General features: G+C 31.7%; 1 protein-coding gene across 5 annotated transcripts in view; it reads right to left on the bottom strand.

Annotated features, from left to right (window-relative positions):
* The window catches only part of POSTN (periostin), a 32769-nt gene that overhangs the window by 10475 nt on the left and 6161 nt on the right, over positions 1-16133 (bottom strand). For 2 of the 5 annotated variants that reach the window (XM_081127387.1, XM_081127389.1), the window contains exons 4-17: positions 15979-16133; positions 13600-13764; positions 12566-12712; positions 11914-12055; positions 10627-10839; positions 9913-10047; positions 8634-8782; positions 6322-6458; positions 5625-5755; positions 4900-5030; positions 4691-4793; positions 4516-4583; positions 3731-3776; positions 693-773 (exon numbers count right to left, since the gene is read on the bottom strand). The exon at positions 15979-16133 is cut by the window's right edge and continues 3 nt beyond it. In XM_081127387.1, coding sequence (XP_080983513.1) covers positions 693-773; positions 3731-3776; positions 4516-4583; positions 4691-4793; positions 4900-5030; positions 5625-5755; positions 6322-6458; positions 8634-8782; positions 9913-10047; positions 10627-10839; positions 11914-12055; positions 12566-12712; positions 13600-13764; positions 15979-16133 — 1803 coding nt within the window. The other 3 variants (XM_081127388.1, XM_081127390.1, XM_081127391.1) reach the window with 2 other exon arrangements.

The raw sequence follows: 16133 nt of genomic DNA, 5'->3' as shown, positions 1-16133 counted from the left end.
AAACTGTTTAATGTTCTAGTCTGAAACATCAAGACATGTTTAACTCATATATAAATAAATACACACACACATATATAATGTCTACAAGAATATATATGTTCTCATATATATAAGTTCGTGGCTAGAACTAAGGTTTCTAAGATTTGACTTGCTTGCTGCACCAGCTATTATTCCTTCTTCTGTTTCTGGTTATCTAATTTCAAAATATATCATGTGTGGCTGTAATTTTAAAAGCTTTCATCAATGTACAATTTCTGTACTCTCTTAAGTTCTGTGATGAAAAATACCTGAACTTTTTGAGTTTCTTGTAACAGTATAAAAGAGATCCATGTGGGGAGATTGGAAATGAAACGACAAAAAACAGTATATTCTCCAAAGGAATCTAACTGCAGTAAAAATGCTCAGGATTTATTTATTTATTTATTTAGTGCTAATGCAATAGCCAGTTAGGTTCATTTGAAACTACTGTGTTTTCTCAGCACAGAACAAGCAAATGTACTGAAAGTATTAGGACTGAACAATCTACTCTGTGAAATAATTTGCATTCCGTATTCTTCAGTAAGATAAGCATAAGCATGCCATTGGTATAGAAATATTTAGCATGTTAGTTTCAAAAAGAATGTAGATACATTCAGTCTATTATATGGAATTTTTTCACAATAAAAGGAAACATGTATAACATTGATTTTTACCTTCAGTTTTGATAATAGGCTGAAGACTGCCTTCAATCACTTTAATTTTTGGTTCTACAACTTTGGTTATAATTTTAGTTGCTGAAAGTATAGAAAGTGGAACATAAATGATGTTGACATAAAAACAAACTGAACAAAATCGGGTTTTTTTGGTTTATTTTGTTTGTTTTGTTTTTGCTGGGTACGGAGGTATCAGATATGGCAATATGTTCAGGCAGTTGATGCAGGGAATATTCATGGTACATTATCTAGTAGTATCTTCTCATGGCCAGATGTTGAACTCTGAAGTCCAGGGACTTGAATTTGTTCCAGTGAAATATAGACTTACTAAGTGAGGAGTTCTATCTAGAAATCTATAATTTTGAACTGCACCACTAAAGCTCTTTACCTTCTTTTGTACTTCTTGAAAATATTGGCTGCATAGCAACAGAAGACAAATAAACACAATTAATTCCATGCAATTAATAATATCTCAAATTGCATTGTTGAATTCTTCCTCAATTAGAAAAAAATGATAGAAAAGGACTCAAAATATTTTCATGCATTTTATAACAGTGACTTTCAGAGGGAATATGAAAAAGAGTTTGGTATACTTAAAAGTAAAAATAAATCTCAGCCAGCCAGATATGAGCTCTATGCAACAAACATTATATGATCAATATTTAAGTTACAGGCTACAATGTCATTGATTTTTATCCTTATCATCATCATCTTTTTTTCTTTTAAATTTAAAAGTATATATTTTGAATGTATGTCATCCACCCAACTAAGATAATAATGTGCAAAATGTGTTTAAGATAGTAGCCAACTATTTGGTTGGCTTTTGGTTGTACAGATTAATTAAGGATGAGCCTCTAGAGCCATAAAAGCAGTTACTGGCTTTTTGTCACTTCTAATTATTTTCCTTAAAAGATGGCTCCATTAGATAACAGGCTGCACTAAAGCTACCAGTGCAATCATAATGGGTTGTATTGACACTTTAAAGGTGAGGTGTTAGCACAGTTTGGGTTTCTGTAACATTCTCACCTCAGGTTCCTGAGACTTTTAGCTGTATCAGCTTTTGAATTAAGATGGGTTCTAGGCCTTAATTGTGACCATGTTTTAGTCATATCAGACTTTATATCTTGAGGTCTCAAATTATAAAGCTCTAAAGTATAATAAATCTTTGTGTCCAATTATTGGTTTCAAAGGTGGTCCTATCATAGAGAAATCTTTCCATGAGGGTCAAATCCACTGCTATCATCAAAATGAGTTAATTATTTTTATCTTAAATTTTTACTTCATATTAAGGAGCTTGAAGTTTAGGGTGTTCAGTTGATTGTTAGTTTTGTTTCAGTCATGCTTTTCTGAAGATAAATAGTTTCAACAGGTCACTGTCCGAGAATTAAATACTGATTTTATTCCTCTTTACCTCAAATGTTACATATTTGACAAAACTGATAAACAGCATCCCCTCCCCAAATTTAGATGTATGTTATTTTGGGGACAGGAACAATATGTAGCAAGGATATTAAAGAAATTTTATAGTCAATAAAGAAACATATAAATGAAATCTTTGGTTTAATTAGTTTCTATCTGTATTTGAATTATACTTCTTAATAATAGTCTACCCATCTGATGTTCAAGAGGAGTTAAAGAAACATTTGACACCAGAATGTAAACCTCAGAGCTGTTTCAAGAGCTCTGAGTAGGAAGGTGAGATTCACTAGACTTGACTTGCATAATTTATAAGTATAACATTCTCTGTGAGTGAAGATCTAATTTCAGTAGAGGAAAATAAAAAAATAGACGCTGGCTCATTGTAAGAAAAATATTGCATTGGCATATATGGAAAGTGGTGAACTTATTATGGATAAAGTAGGAAAAGTAAAAAAAAAAAAAATTACAGATACACATCTTTAGTGGAGAAAGATGACATAACATTTCTGATGAATAGAACCCATAAGGATTCTTAATTTCTTACAAAATATATCTTTAAAATATTGTACACTTCCATACTGAAATTTAACCACGTTTAATCAAAATTATTTCAGCTGAATTTTTAAAACAATGCTGAGCTGTCCTGATACAGGGTTTGCATATGTTATTATTACATAATTGAAATCAGTAAGAGCAGCAGACATTTTGTTTTGCTCCTTACATTGTCTTTACTTTTTGTCCATACCCAGTGTAAATCTTAAGAAAAATTTTCTTAATTAAGTAACAGATGCTCATGGTATGAAACAGAATAATTTTCAATTCAGGATAAATGTGGGAATGAAGTAATGCTTTAGCTACTATTACATTTTGAGTGATTAACTGTAGAGTCAAAACAAAATGAAAAGAATTTTTGCTTTGAAAGCTATAAGAAAAAAAGAAAAAATACAAAGGAACAAAAGTCACATTGAAAAAGAAATACGCAAGTTATGTTTATGAGAATGGCATATCCTTTACCATTGTTAAATAGTAAAGGTTTAATTTTGATAATCTGGTAGAATCAGGGATAAAAGAACATTGGGATCTAGAAACTTTACATTTATCACCTGGCAAAGTTTTTATTTCTTTGTACAGTTTTGGATGGAGAGTTTTTTAACCACCAAGTCATAAAGATTAAGATTCTTTGGCACCCTGCCTTTAGATGGCTGAGGGCTGGAAAGCAGCATGAGTGATAAATCCTTTGGGAATGCTTTTTCTGTGTCCACACATCTGAATTTTCAGATAGCTCTGGAATGCCTTTTACCTATCTCTTCCCTTTTAGGTTTGTATCTCTTTTTTTTTTTCTGCATCTTTGCCATGCTAGCTATTATATGTTACTGCTATTCTTATATCTTGTTGGATGAGTGGGAGAGTGGTTTCTTCAAGTTGCAGGTTATGGCTAAGGCTGAGAGGTCTCATTCTGACCTCAAGCCCTAGTTCAAATGGGATTAGATTTGCCATTGTTTAGAGCTCTAAATACCAGATTATCAGTAGTCTCTGTTTGTAAATACAAAAAAAAATAGTATTATTAGCTTTTTTAAGTTTTGCCACTTGTATATGACAAATATTCATTATGTACTTACTGTAGACAGTCATGGGGATTTCTTTGAAGGTGCTACCATGAACAAACTGAAAATAAATGTTTATACTTAGTAACATGAAATGTAGTAACATGAAATGTATACTTAGTAACATGAAACTAAGACTAGTTGTATTAACAAAATCATGGTACCACTGTAATTCTTACTAAAGTAAAGTGAAGCTATCATTAACACTTAACAGATATGAAGTCTTCGTATGAATCACCTAATTTCCTGCTATGAGGCAGATGGCTTAAAAATTACGGATTTTTTACTCAGTCTTGAAAATTATAGAATAGTTAATCCAAAGTTAAATAGATTTATAAAGTAATATCTCATGTGTTTTCTGACACTTTGACCCTATAATAATAAAGAAGGAAAATATTCCTTTGCCTTTAACTATTGTGATTAATGACAACTTTTTACAACTAACTACTTTTTTTTATATTCAGTAGCAAAGACATTTGAGGATAGAAAAATTATAGTTTTTTTTTTATGTCTGTGTCTTATCTGCCCTACTGGACTGTAAGCTTTTTGAATGAAGAGCCATATCTGATTCAACTTAATATTTCACATAACACTTAATATACTGCTGGGCCCCAAATAGATTTTAATGGATATTTGTTGAATAAAACCGTAAAGAATTTATGTAATTCCTTTAAAGGTAGGCCAGTGATACATAATAAACAGAGAGCAATCCAAGCCTAGTGTCCATCTACTCATTAATGTACACGTTTATAGTCTATTATGTTCAATACATTATTAATAAATCCAATAATATTCTGTACCTTAATTTGGATATATTTGATCAGTTTATTAAGTATTTCCAGCAGCTGATCACTTCCAATAGGTGTGTCTATGAAGAGGAATATTAAGTAAATGTTAGCAAGAATGTGTAAAATAGAAATCTAGGTTTCTATAAAAAAAAGATTTAGTGTATTAATGAATTCAATAATTACCAACCTGCTGGATAGAGAAGCTTATCTACAACATGAATGACACCATTTGTTGTCATGATGTCAGATTCTTTTGATTTCAATTCATTTACCAGAAGTGTGTCATTTACCTGTCAAAACAAGGGACAATGTCAATGAGAAATTTAATGTAAAATTAACATTACAATAAATAAATGATGACTGAACACTCTCATAAATTCATTCCAGAGAACTTACTCCTTTCAGATAAATTTTGCTCCCTTGCGTGGTCTTTAGAATGTTAGTAACACCAGATTCAAAACCTTTTCCAATGAAAACTCCTGGTGTCAGGTGATAAAGGATAATGTTTTGAAGAGCATTTTTGTTGCCTAGAGGGAAAAATGTATATTTATTTAATAACATGTCATCTTGTTTTGGCATTTTGATACTATGAAGACTAAAGAGAAAAATATTTGTCTTTATTTTTCCACACTGTAATTTCTCCTGTTATTGTTCTCTCAAGTTGTTATTGATAAATAAGTGAACATCTGGCCCCAAAACATGACAGTAAGCAGTTAATTAAGAACATTAATGAGCCCTGCCAGCTTGGCTCAGTGGTTGAGCATTGACCTATGAACCAGGAGGTCACAGTAGGATTCCCGGTCAGGGCACATGCCTGGGTTGTGGGTTCGATCCCCAGTAGGGGGCATGCAGAAGGCAGCCAATCAATGATTCTCATCATTGATGTTTCTCTCTCTCCCTCTCCCTTCCTCCCTCTGGAAAACACACACACACATACACACACACACAAAAATTAATTAGTCACCCTCCACACATCTTAAGTGGAAATAAAGGAAACTAAGGCTAGATAAGAATTTTTAAAAAGGATACATTTTTGAGGCTGATGTCTGGGCAGAAACTCTTGAGGAAAAACTGAGATCCTGATATCAAAGGGCAACTACCCAGTATCCACTTCTACTTACGAATCAGAATTTCCTTTTCTTCATTAGTCATTCCCTTAAAGGCATCATTGGTTGGAACAAATAAAGTCCAATCCCCAGGTTGTGTCAGGAGCTCTTTCAAGTCTGCAGCTTCTAGAAGGCTGAGGAAGATACTAAACAGAAAATACATATGTTTATTTGTTAGATTTAGATTTAGGTATAGTATGCTTGCCCACAGTGCATGAAGTAGAATATAATTCATGTATTGCAGGAAGCATGAGAAAATGTTCATACATTTTCATTTGTTTCAAATGCAACTTACCTGTAAAGAAAGTTTTATCATGGGGAAATTATTTAAATGTACATATGATTTTTAAATTTTCTCCTATAAAACTTGACAAGGTCACACTTTATAGCAAATAAGAAGCATGTTTTTTCATTTAATATTCTACAAAATAACCTTTACTATTATATATTATAAATGTAATGACAAAAAAACTTGCAAAGAGTAGTTCAGTTTATAAGATTGTTTTTTTCACCAAATTATATTATGGTGCACCAGGAAGCAAAATAATGTTAAGGATATATTTTAATTTTGGAAACATTTCATAGACTTCTTGTTCTAAATTCTATGCTCAGCAATACTGAATATTGAATGTCTTTTGGAATATTAACTGTGAAACAAAAATATGCCAATAGCTCTCATTCTTTTGTGGAGGTGAAACTAAATTAAGTTTACCTGAAGCGTTTATCTTGTTTTAACTTTTCATGGAGGGATTTCTCTGCTGGTTTTATGATTTCACGGAATATGTGAATGGCACCATTTCTCCCTTGTTTGCTTCCTCTCACCATGCAGGAATTTTCAATGCAGACAGCCTAGCAAAGAAAAAAAAGATACAGCTCTCCATTTCCTTATTTGAAATTTCCTATGTGGAAATAATTGCATAATTAGATTTTTAGGTTGACTCTTCTAAAAGGTAGCCTGATCTCTATGACCAGAGGAAACAGCTTCTCTCCTCTGTTTTTAATACTTTGCACAATCTGACATCATCCTTCTTATTCAACCAGATTTTCTCCTACTAGTCAAGCTACCCTAGGTATCAGGCAGGTAGTTTTGTAAGTTACAAAAGTTCCATAAAATTCCATTTCTACATTTTCTACCATTCCTCTTCATGGTCCAACCATTTTTCCAACCTTCTTAGGAAACTTTATCTCTTTAGGACCTTCCTTAACAGTAAAGTTTCTTGATATCAGTGCCTCTTGTGATCTTCAGAAATAGTTTCTATATTTTAACTGTAAGATCCCATCAATTATAAATGAAATTATTGATTTAGTTACAGCATTTTTAAACAAATAAAGGTATATGTATAATTTAGGGTTCAGCCCATTATCTGCATCCTTTAAAATGTTTATCTTGGAATTGTGGAACTATGATGAGCAGATGCTGTGTCACATTCAGTTCTAGATAATGCTTGACTTTCTGTGAAATATTTTAGCTATATCTGCATGTGTTTCCTGGACAGAAACTGAACACCACTAGTTGCACTGTGATTTTGATAAGCAATATTTTCTAAAATATTTTCCTCAGATAAAGTACATTAGACCCATTTTATAGAATTCAAAAATATTTCTATGATTATGAAAGTTTATCTTGAAAGTCATTCTGAAGATATTCAGTTGCTGAATTGTTATCTTACAGTAAAAGATCATTCTACATATTTGATTATGTATAAAAGTGATCTTGTAAACTGTAACAGACTCTATAAACCAACCAACAAATGACCAGCAGACAGATGAAAAGATGTATAACATCACTAATCATCAAGCAAATGCAAGTCAAAAACACAATGAGATACCACCTCAGACCAGTCAGAATAGCTATTATAAAAAACTCAAATATTAAGAATAGAGTTATCATGTGACCCAGAAACCTCCCTTCTGTGTATCTAACCCAAATATATTCACCCCTATGTTCACTACAGCATTATTCACAGTGGCCAAGAAACAACCATAGTGTCCTTCAATAGATGATTGAATAAAGAAAATGTGATATATATATACAATGGAATACTACTCAGACATAAGAAAAGATTAAAAATTGCCATGTGACAACATGGATGGATCCTGATAATATCATGCTAAGCAAAATAAGTCAGACAAAGTCAAGAACCATATGATTTCACTCATATGTAGGATACAAAACTGAAAGCAACTAATGAACAAACAAGTAAAACAAACAAAAACTTGTAGACACAGGCAACTGTAGAATGGTTACCAGAGGGAATGGAGATGGGGGTAATAAATGGTAAAAGGGGTCAAGTATATGGTGACAGAAGAAGATTTGACTTTGGGTGATGGGCACACAATACAATATACAGATGATTTATCATAAAATTGTACACTTGAAACCTATATAATCGTATTAACCAATGTTGCCCAATTAAATTTAATTTAAAAATAAATTATATATATATGAAATTATATATATATGAAACTAATTTGTATACCAACTAAAATTAAGTAAAATAATAATGAACGCTTATTTTAGAGAAATTTTAGTGATTTCTGGGATCAAAATAACTAATGTTTTAGAATATAAAGTTATGTATAATTAAACAAATGCAAATTTTAAGAATTAACACAGCACTTTTTGTGTAACTTTCTGTCTTCACACATGTTACTCAGATCCCTGATATTTTTTTTTATTATTATTGATATTTAGAAAGAGGAAGGGAGAGAGAGAAACATCAATGTGAGAAAGAAGTATCAATTGGTTGGCTCCCCCACACGCTCCTATCAGGGATCAAACCTGCAACGTGGGTATGTGCCCTGACCACTAATCAATCTGCCACCTTTTTGTGTACAGGTTGATGTTCCAAACAACTTAGTCACACTGGCCAGGGCATTCCCTAATCTTCTGATGTATATTTATTGTTAAAATTGCATAAATAAAATTCTGGAAAACATTTGTTGTAGCAACGTCTTTTGACAAGTGCTTGTCATTTGACATTTAAGCCAATGTAGGTACTTTATATTGATTTATTCACTTACTGTTCGATACACAAAGACTCTGAGCTGTTTGCCTCCAATGGTCTCAAGTTTTTGTCCATTGTAAAGCTCATTAAGGCCAACTTTTACTTTCAATATGTGATTCTGCAGAATTAATTTAAGAAGGCGCTGATCCATGCTCAGAGTATCACCTATAAATAAATTTTTAAAGAAAAAATGACGATTTTATTTACAAAGCATTAAAGTTTCTCCTAGTAAGAGAAAATAATGAAAACGAATAATTCTTATTGTTGATATTATGGATTCTATACTCATATCATATGTGACTCAATTAAATGCTCAATTAAAGGCAATGAATTTTATGCACCAGTAGAAGCTCTATGAGCTATTCCATCAAGTGACTATAACATGATTCCAAGCAGTCCAAACAATGGATTTCATTACTGTGAGGGCTACATAGTTTTATGTGGTCATTGGCAAAAGTTAAACTCTAATGCTAGCCAACAATTTTTCCAAGAATTTGATCACATCAATCAGTCACATGAAAGACTCTGATGAATCACATGTAAATTTACCTTTATTACTGAAGAGAAAAATCAAAGCACACAGCATCTTAAAAGTGGGTTAATATTAACACATATGGATATTATTACAAAGAAGATAAACATTTCTAGGAATTTGAATTTTTTAACTAATAATTTCTATGTCACAATTTGGTACTTGTAAAATTGTAAAACAGGTGGCACTTATTTGTTTTTATAATTATTAAATTGTGCCTAACAATTTAAATGTCTTTATAAAATCACTTTTCTGGAAAAAGTGGCAGGTTACACTAATCTAAACACTGTCACTGAATAGCAGCTACTAGGTAAAATAGTTTACACCATAATATAGAAGTGTATGATATTCTCTTGTTTTTATTTATTTATAATGTAACATGTTACTGTCAAATTCTGAGATACAAAATGCACCTGTTTATTCCTAAATATTACATTGGTATTAAATAATAAAATCAAATTTATTTTTCTTAAGACCCATTATGTGTGCTGGTAATATGGTTATATTCAGACAATAACTGAATACCCCTTAGCACAAACTTTAACTCCTTGTATGCTATTACCTATTATAATAAACTGAAATAAAGGACATTTTAATAGAGGCTATGAAGTGCTAACACACTGTATAGGTAGCTAATATAAAACCTAATGAACAACTTGTAAAATATGTATTATTTCTTATTGCAAACAATCCTGGTGAATAAAATTGGTGTGGGTGGGTTGAAGGCTGAAGAGCAGGAATGACATTGTCCAGTAGTACATACCAGAAAATGCATTATTCACAGGTGCCAGCAAAGTGTATTCTCCATCTGGCCTCAGAGCTGAGGCCAAACCTAATTGGGCCATGAGGTCTGTGAAAGTGGTTTGCTGATTTCCAGCCAGCTCAATAACTTGTTTGGCTGTAAAATAAACCATCACCATTCCCAAAATGTCATCAGTGTTATCATCATCATCATCATGAAATCAGTAAATCAATTATTGGCTGTTTTCCATAAGCTATTTGCTGCATTGACAATGTAATAAGACATCCTGCCTTTCTCTAGTAAGAATTTTGGCTTCCCTTTTTGGGGATTAATAACATCAAAACATTTCAGAAGGAAAATATATTTCTTTCTTCTTTCAATTTTCTTTAATACACTATTACTCACCTCTAGACTCTACTCTTGCGAGTGCCATAGCTCTTTTATTTATTCAAAGATGACCATTTAGTTATATGTTTCCTTGTGTTTTTAAGAAACCTTCGACACTGTAAGAACCTTTATAAATATTAGGTATTAGAAATCTTGGAAAATTTCCATGCATGGAATGCCCATGACTCCACAGGTTAACTATTTAACACTCAGTTCACTCGTTATTTATTTTGTGTTTGTGTTTCACATGCCATCACTTATACTACACACTTGTCTTTCATGGACTTACTCTTGAAGCATCATAATTGTTAACAATAGTAAGTAGAAAAATATAAAACTGTTACTCACCAGAATCAGGAATTAAGACCTGATCAATTAAATGAATAACACCATTATTTGTCACAATATCTTTTTTGTTCACCATTTTGATTCCATTTACTGTTATGCTGTCACCATCACATCCTATTTCAATTGTGTTTCCTTCCAGAGTCTCAAAGACTGCTCCTCCCATAATAGCCTCAGAACACTGGAGAGTGTTTAAAATGTGATACTTCATGAGAGCTGGAGGACAAAATAAAAAGAGAAAGTATTTATATCAAGAGAAATAGAATTTGACCCTTTAAAAAAACTTGTTTCACGGTGAAACTAACTATTCCTAAGAAATATAATACATATATCTTATCTAAGGATCGACCAAATGTTTTCAAAATCTGTTTAAGTTCTTGGAATGTTTTTTTCATTGGCTATACAACAGACAAAACTCAGCTCAGTAGGAATTAGGATCAGTTGCATGAAATGATTTGTGTATGCTAACAAAATGTGTTAGATCAAGTTCCCACTATCATAAGAAAGTTATTTCTGATGTGAAAGCCAAAAATAAAATTGTTCCATTCAGAAAGCCTGTAAAGTTGTTAACTGATACCTATCCCAAAACACCCAAGCAGTATCTTGCATTAGGCACACATAACAGAATAGCTGTACCTAATTTGTAAAGCAGTAGAGGCTGAAGACAAGACAGAAGGTTCCCTAAAGACAACATCTAGAAAGTAGCTAAAGAAGATTTCTTGAAGGGCATCTCAAGGGATCGATGCTTCAACTATATTATATCGATATCTGCATCTTTAAAATTCTCATCTTAAATCAGTTAAATGTATTTTGGAATGTAGTAGTCACAGTGTAAAATGTATTTGAAAATAGAAAAGGAGACTGGAAAGAAGCCAAATTTTGTACATCACTAAGTAATGGCCCAAGAGAACCATGTAATTTTCTCAACTCAATTATATCTTTTAGCATAAATTTAGAATTAAGAACATTTCATAATATGTATGTAATATTAAAATTTGATGGTTTCATATTTTTTCAGTACTTGCTGATTCTGTCTAATATTGCTGTTTACTTGAAAGCAGTACAAAAGTGTAATCTTTAGAATATTATTATTTTAACTACTTTAGTTATTATTTAATTACTCTGCATATGTTTTCAAAGACTGCTTTTTAAGATTTTTATGGTTCGCTTCAAAAAAGTTTTTCTTTGTCTTTGCTTATCAAAGCTAATATTGGCATGGCAATCTCTTTTTTATTTTATTTTCTTCTTGAAATTCTGGGAAGTTTTTCATATAGGAAAACATTTTTGTACCTTCAGAAGCCACTTTGTCTCCCATAATCCTTTCTAAGACACCTCGTGGAAGTTTCTCAAAGGCCTCATTGGTGGGAGCAAAGAGTGTGAAGTGACCATCTCTTCCAAGGGCTTCCAATATATCAGATGTGATGGCTGCTGCCTAAAACACAAATGTGCTTTTCAGAGGCTTGCAAAGTATAAATCCAAAAGAAAATTACAGCACACTTAGCCTAAGCTGACATGAATAAGCTCATTCTATAGAACACTATAAAAGTTTGCTCTTGTTATATGTTCAAGACATTATAGTACTTTTTGGTACACCATGTCATTTCCAACTTTCTTCAACTAAGTTTTTAAAAATGACAATTCTGCCATTGTTTGTTTGTAGCACTATCCAGCAGTACATATAATAACTGAGATGGACAAATTCTAAATGTACTAAATACACTACAGTCAGGTAACTATTTTTATTTATGTTGCTCATATAAATATTATTTCATATGAGATGATTTATTCTATGTGAAATGAAAATCTTTTCACTTCAAGAAATATATTTGTTACATTTCTGCCAGATTTGTTTAACAACATTTTTATTGTTTTTAGATTCTGATAGAGAAAGAGAAGGAATATCAATGATCCAATACAATCTACTGTTACTTCTTATTCTTACCCTAAAAGATGAGAGATCATCTTCTGCTTCAATGAAGTCTTGAATTGAGCTACCAATTTGGGTAAGGACACGGTCAATGACATGTACAACACCATTTGTTGCAATCTGGTTCCCGTGGATGATTCTAGCGCAGTTAACAGTGACAACCTATAATTATTTGGGAAAATCAAAGTGCAGGAATCAGAGCTACCCATTGACCACTGAGACAGAAAGCTCATTGACTATTTTTAATTTATACTAAGAAAATTAACATGAAGAAAGTGACATTCTGACTATAAAGGCTGAGAATGAAGGCTTACATATTGCTATGTATAAAAAAAGGAATAAGAGAAAACAGACCCAGTAGAGAACTCAAGTACAGATATGCTTAATATATCATAAAACAAGACAAAAGCATTTTTTCATTTAAATTATTGCTTTGATACTTTTCTTTCTTTTAAAGAGATAGTAATCAATTATTTCTAATGTAGGGCAATAACTTATATAAAATGTCTAAATAATCCTAAAATAAGTTCTGAGAGCTATAATTATTGCATAAATATAATCAATTTGATTCTAATAATGTCCTAAATATTGCCTCATCAGTGACCCTTTTTGACCTTGAAAATTTGACTCTTGAAAGAGCCCTATGAACTTGTAAGTTTCACAGACTCTTATCTAAATACACAAGAACATAAACCTATAGTATAGTAGTCAGAGGCTGAGTAAAGGAATTCTCATTCTCTGATTATTCTTTAATACTTCTTTGGTAAATTCTTATTATTTTTCTCTGCTATTTTTTTAAACTCATCAACCACTAAAATGTCATTTTTTAGAACATCTAAGTCTACTATTAATTTAATTGATTCCTCACAATCACTGTTTAGTAGAACTCAGTCACTGAATCAGTAATGTACCTGCCCTAAACATGGGCAAAATCATGATATGGCACTTATATTTACTAACTTTTATTAGCTCTGTGAACATTATATAAATAGTACAGAAAAATTAAGGGCACATTACTTAGAAATGTAATGTTTACTAGTGAAACTTACCCCATTAGGATAATGGTTAATGAAAAGCCCCAAATTGTTATACATCGAAGGAACAATCATGCCATTTTTTAAGTCCTTGGTTAACATTCTCTTATTAACCATATGGCTATGTAAAGCATTCAACAATTCAACATTTACATTGCTCTCCAAACCTCTACGAATATCCTAGGAAAAATTAAAATTATAGTTTAATATTCTTATAATTACACTATCTCTCCTCTGATTACTTTCTCATTGTATTGTCTAGCTGGGCAACCAAAACTGATACAAATAACTTATTTTTTATTTTAACTAATTAAGGAATTTTGTAAGTACAGGTACTCAGTTAAGGTCCTGAATTTGGTAGAGTGCTTGAGCATTTTTAAAGACAAAACAAAATTATAATGCATATATCAATGAAGTAACAATCTTGATATAAAGTAAAGGCTTATGGGGATATACAATTATCAGATATTTAAATTATTTTGAGTAAGAAAACAAAAAATATATTTGTACCCAATATTTGAATTTAAAAAATGATTTTATGTTTATTAACCAAAGTATTTATATGCATAACCTATGTACACAGACAATAGTGTAGTGAAGGCCTGGGGCAGGGGGAGGGTATGGGGTAGAAGAGGTCAATGGGGGAAAAAAGGGACATCTGTAATTCTTTCACCAATAAAGATAAATTAAAAAGCATACAAACAAATTGAAAGAACAAATTGAAGAATTCAAGCATTCTATACCTTTTTATTTATTCCAAACCATATATCATATCATGGTATACACGATGCTAAGGGGAAGTCTCTACATTTAAGGTACCTATCATGTAACAGCACACAAAAATAAATACAGTAAGATAGAGGACAGAAGGAGGAAAAATTATTTCAGGGATCAAAGGAAAGTCATCTTTTCAAGGTTTACAGATAGGCTTTGAAGGGTAGACAGGATAGAAATGGTGTAATGATCATTCTGAGTCCAGTTGCTGACACAGATGACTATTAGGAGAGCAGAAGTTGTCCAGTGGGGTTAGCACATACTTTGTGTTTCTCAGATAATATTAAGAAAAAAAATTAGAAAAGTATGTGAAACAATAACGTAAGATTTTAATGCCTGAGTAAATTATAAATTAAACTGATAATGAGAAGCCACTGAAGATTTTGTGGCATTGGATTATAATAATCATAGTGGGCCCTAAGAAGGTTAATATGATTGTAATGCACAGCAGAAATGAGAGTATTAAGAGTATGAAACATGGTATATGGGTGACTAAGTAGTTTGTAAGAATTGGAGAGAGAGGAGGTAAGGATGATTTACAATTTTCAAGTCTGAACACTGAGATTGCTACTGCCAATTATGGAAAAAAGCCAGAGAAAAGCAATTGTTTATGGAGAGAAAGAATGTGGCATATGTTGTAGATTCCTTTGTTTAAAGATACAAAATATGTATCCAAGGAGCAATATTAAGATGGATATTAGAAATATTCTCCTGGAGTTCCAAAAAGAGCAAGTGCAAGAAACACAGATTCCATGGTTATTTGCACTAAAGTGATAGCTGAGGTCATCAGACGTGTATATAAAAAACAAAGTCTGCTCCTGCACAAACTTTAGTAAAACCCTTCCTTCAGGCAAGGAAGAAGAGGAGTCAGCAAAAGAAAGATAGTTAGAGATGTTGTTAAAGACAACCAGAAGAGAGAGTTCTATGTTGCAAGCAATTAATCACACAGTTAATGTGGCAAGAAGAATCTGCCTAAGTTTTACCCAAAATTTTTCAATTCTAGTCACAATTATCAATTCATCAAATAGAAAGTAGAAATAGATTTCTATACCAGTTTTACAGATTTGGAAATTGAGCCATAATTTGGTGTGTGTAAATCAGACTAGTCACAAAATGCCTGAAAATCAAATGCATTGTTTATAGCACTTCACTTAAATATTCATACACATGTTTATAAATTTGTAAATCTCTGAATGACCATATGTATTTACATATAATTAAAATAATAAAGTATATCTATTTCATATTACAATAAATTTCAAATTTCACTAGGCTTCTTAACTTACCTTTCTATTAGATATGTCAATTAAAATTACATATATTTTCTCACAACTAAAAAAGACAGAGGAAAGGAGTAAAATAGAATAATAAATGCTTCTTCAGTCCACTTTTGGTTTGTCTTTTCTTTATTAAGCTATGAGATTGCTGGGGAGTTATTTCATTTATGGTATATTAAAATAATTTACTCCTTATCCTCAATAACTCATTATTTTATGTATCTTGATATATGTACAATAGAAAGATATATACTTCTATTAATTTCCAAGTTAATAAAGCAATTAAATAAAATAATAATGACAACAAAAATAATTCTATTTAAAAAAAGTAATAATGAATTACAGAATCCAAGTTGTCCCAAGCCTCATTACTCGGTGCAAAGTAAGTGAATGATCCTTTTCCTTCGATCTCTTCTCTCAGTTTTGAGACATCAGAATAGCGCTGTGTTGTGGTGGCTCCCACAATGCCCAAAGTACCATAAACATTATCAATAGGCA

The sequence above is a fragment of the Miniopterus schreibersii genome (assembly GCF_964146895.1).
Source record: "Miniopterus schreibersii genome assembly, chromosome: 2".
Classification (NCBI taxonomy): domain Eukaryota; kingdom Metazoa; phylum Chordata; class Mammalia; order Chiroptera; family Miniopteridae; genus Miniopterus; species Miniopterus schreibersii.
The sequence above is the reverse complement of the archived record's forward strand: the minus strand, read 5'-3'. Positions and strand labels throughout refer to the sequence as shown.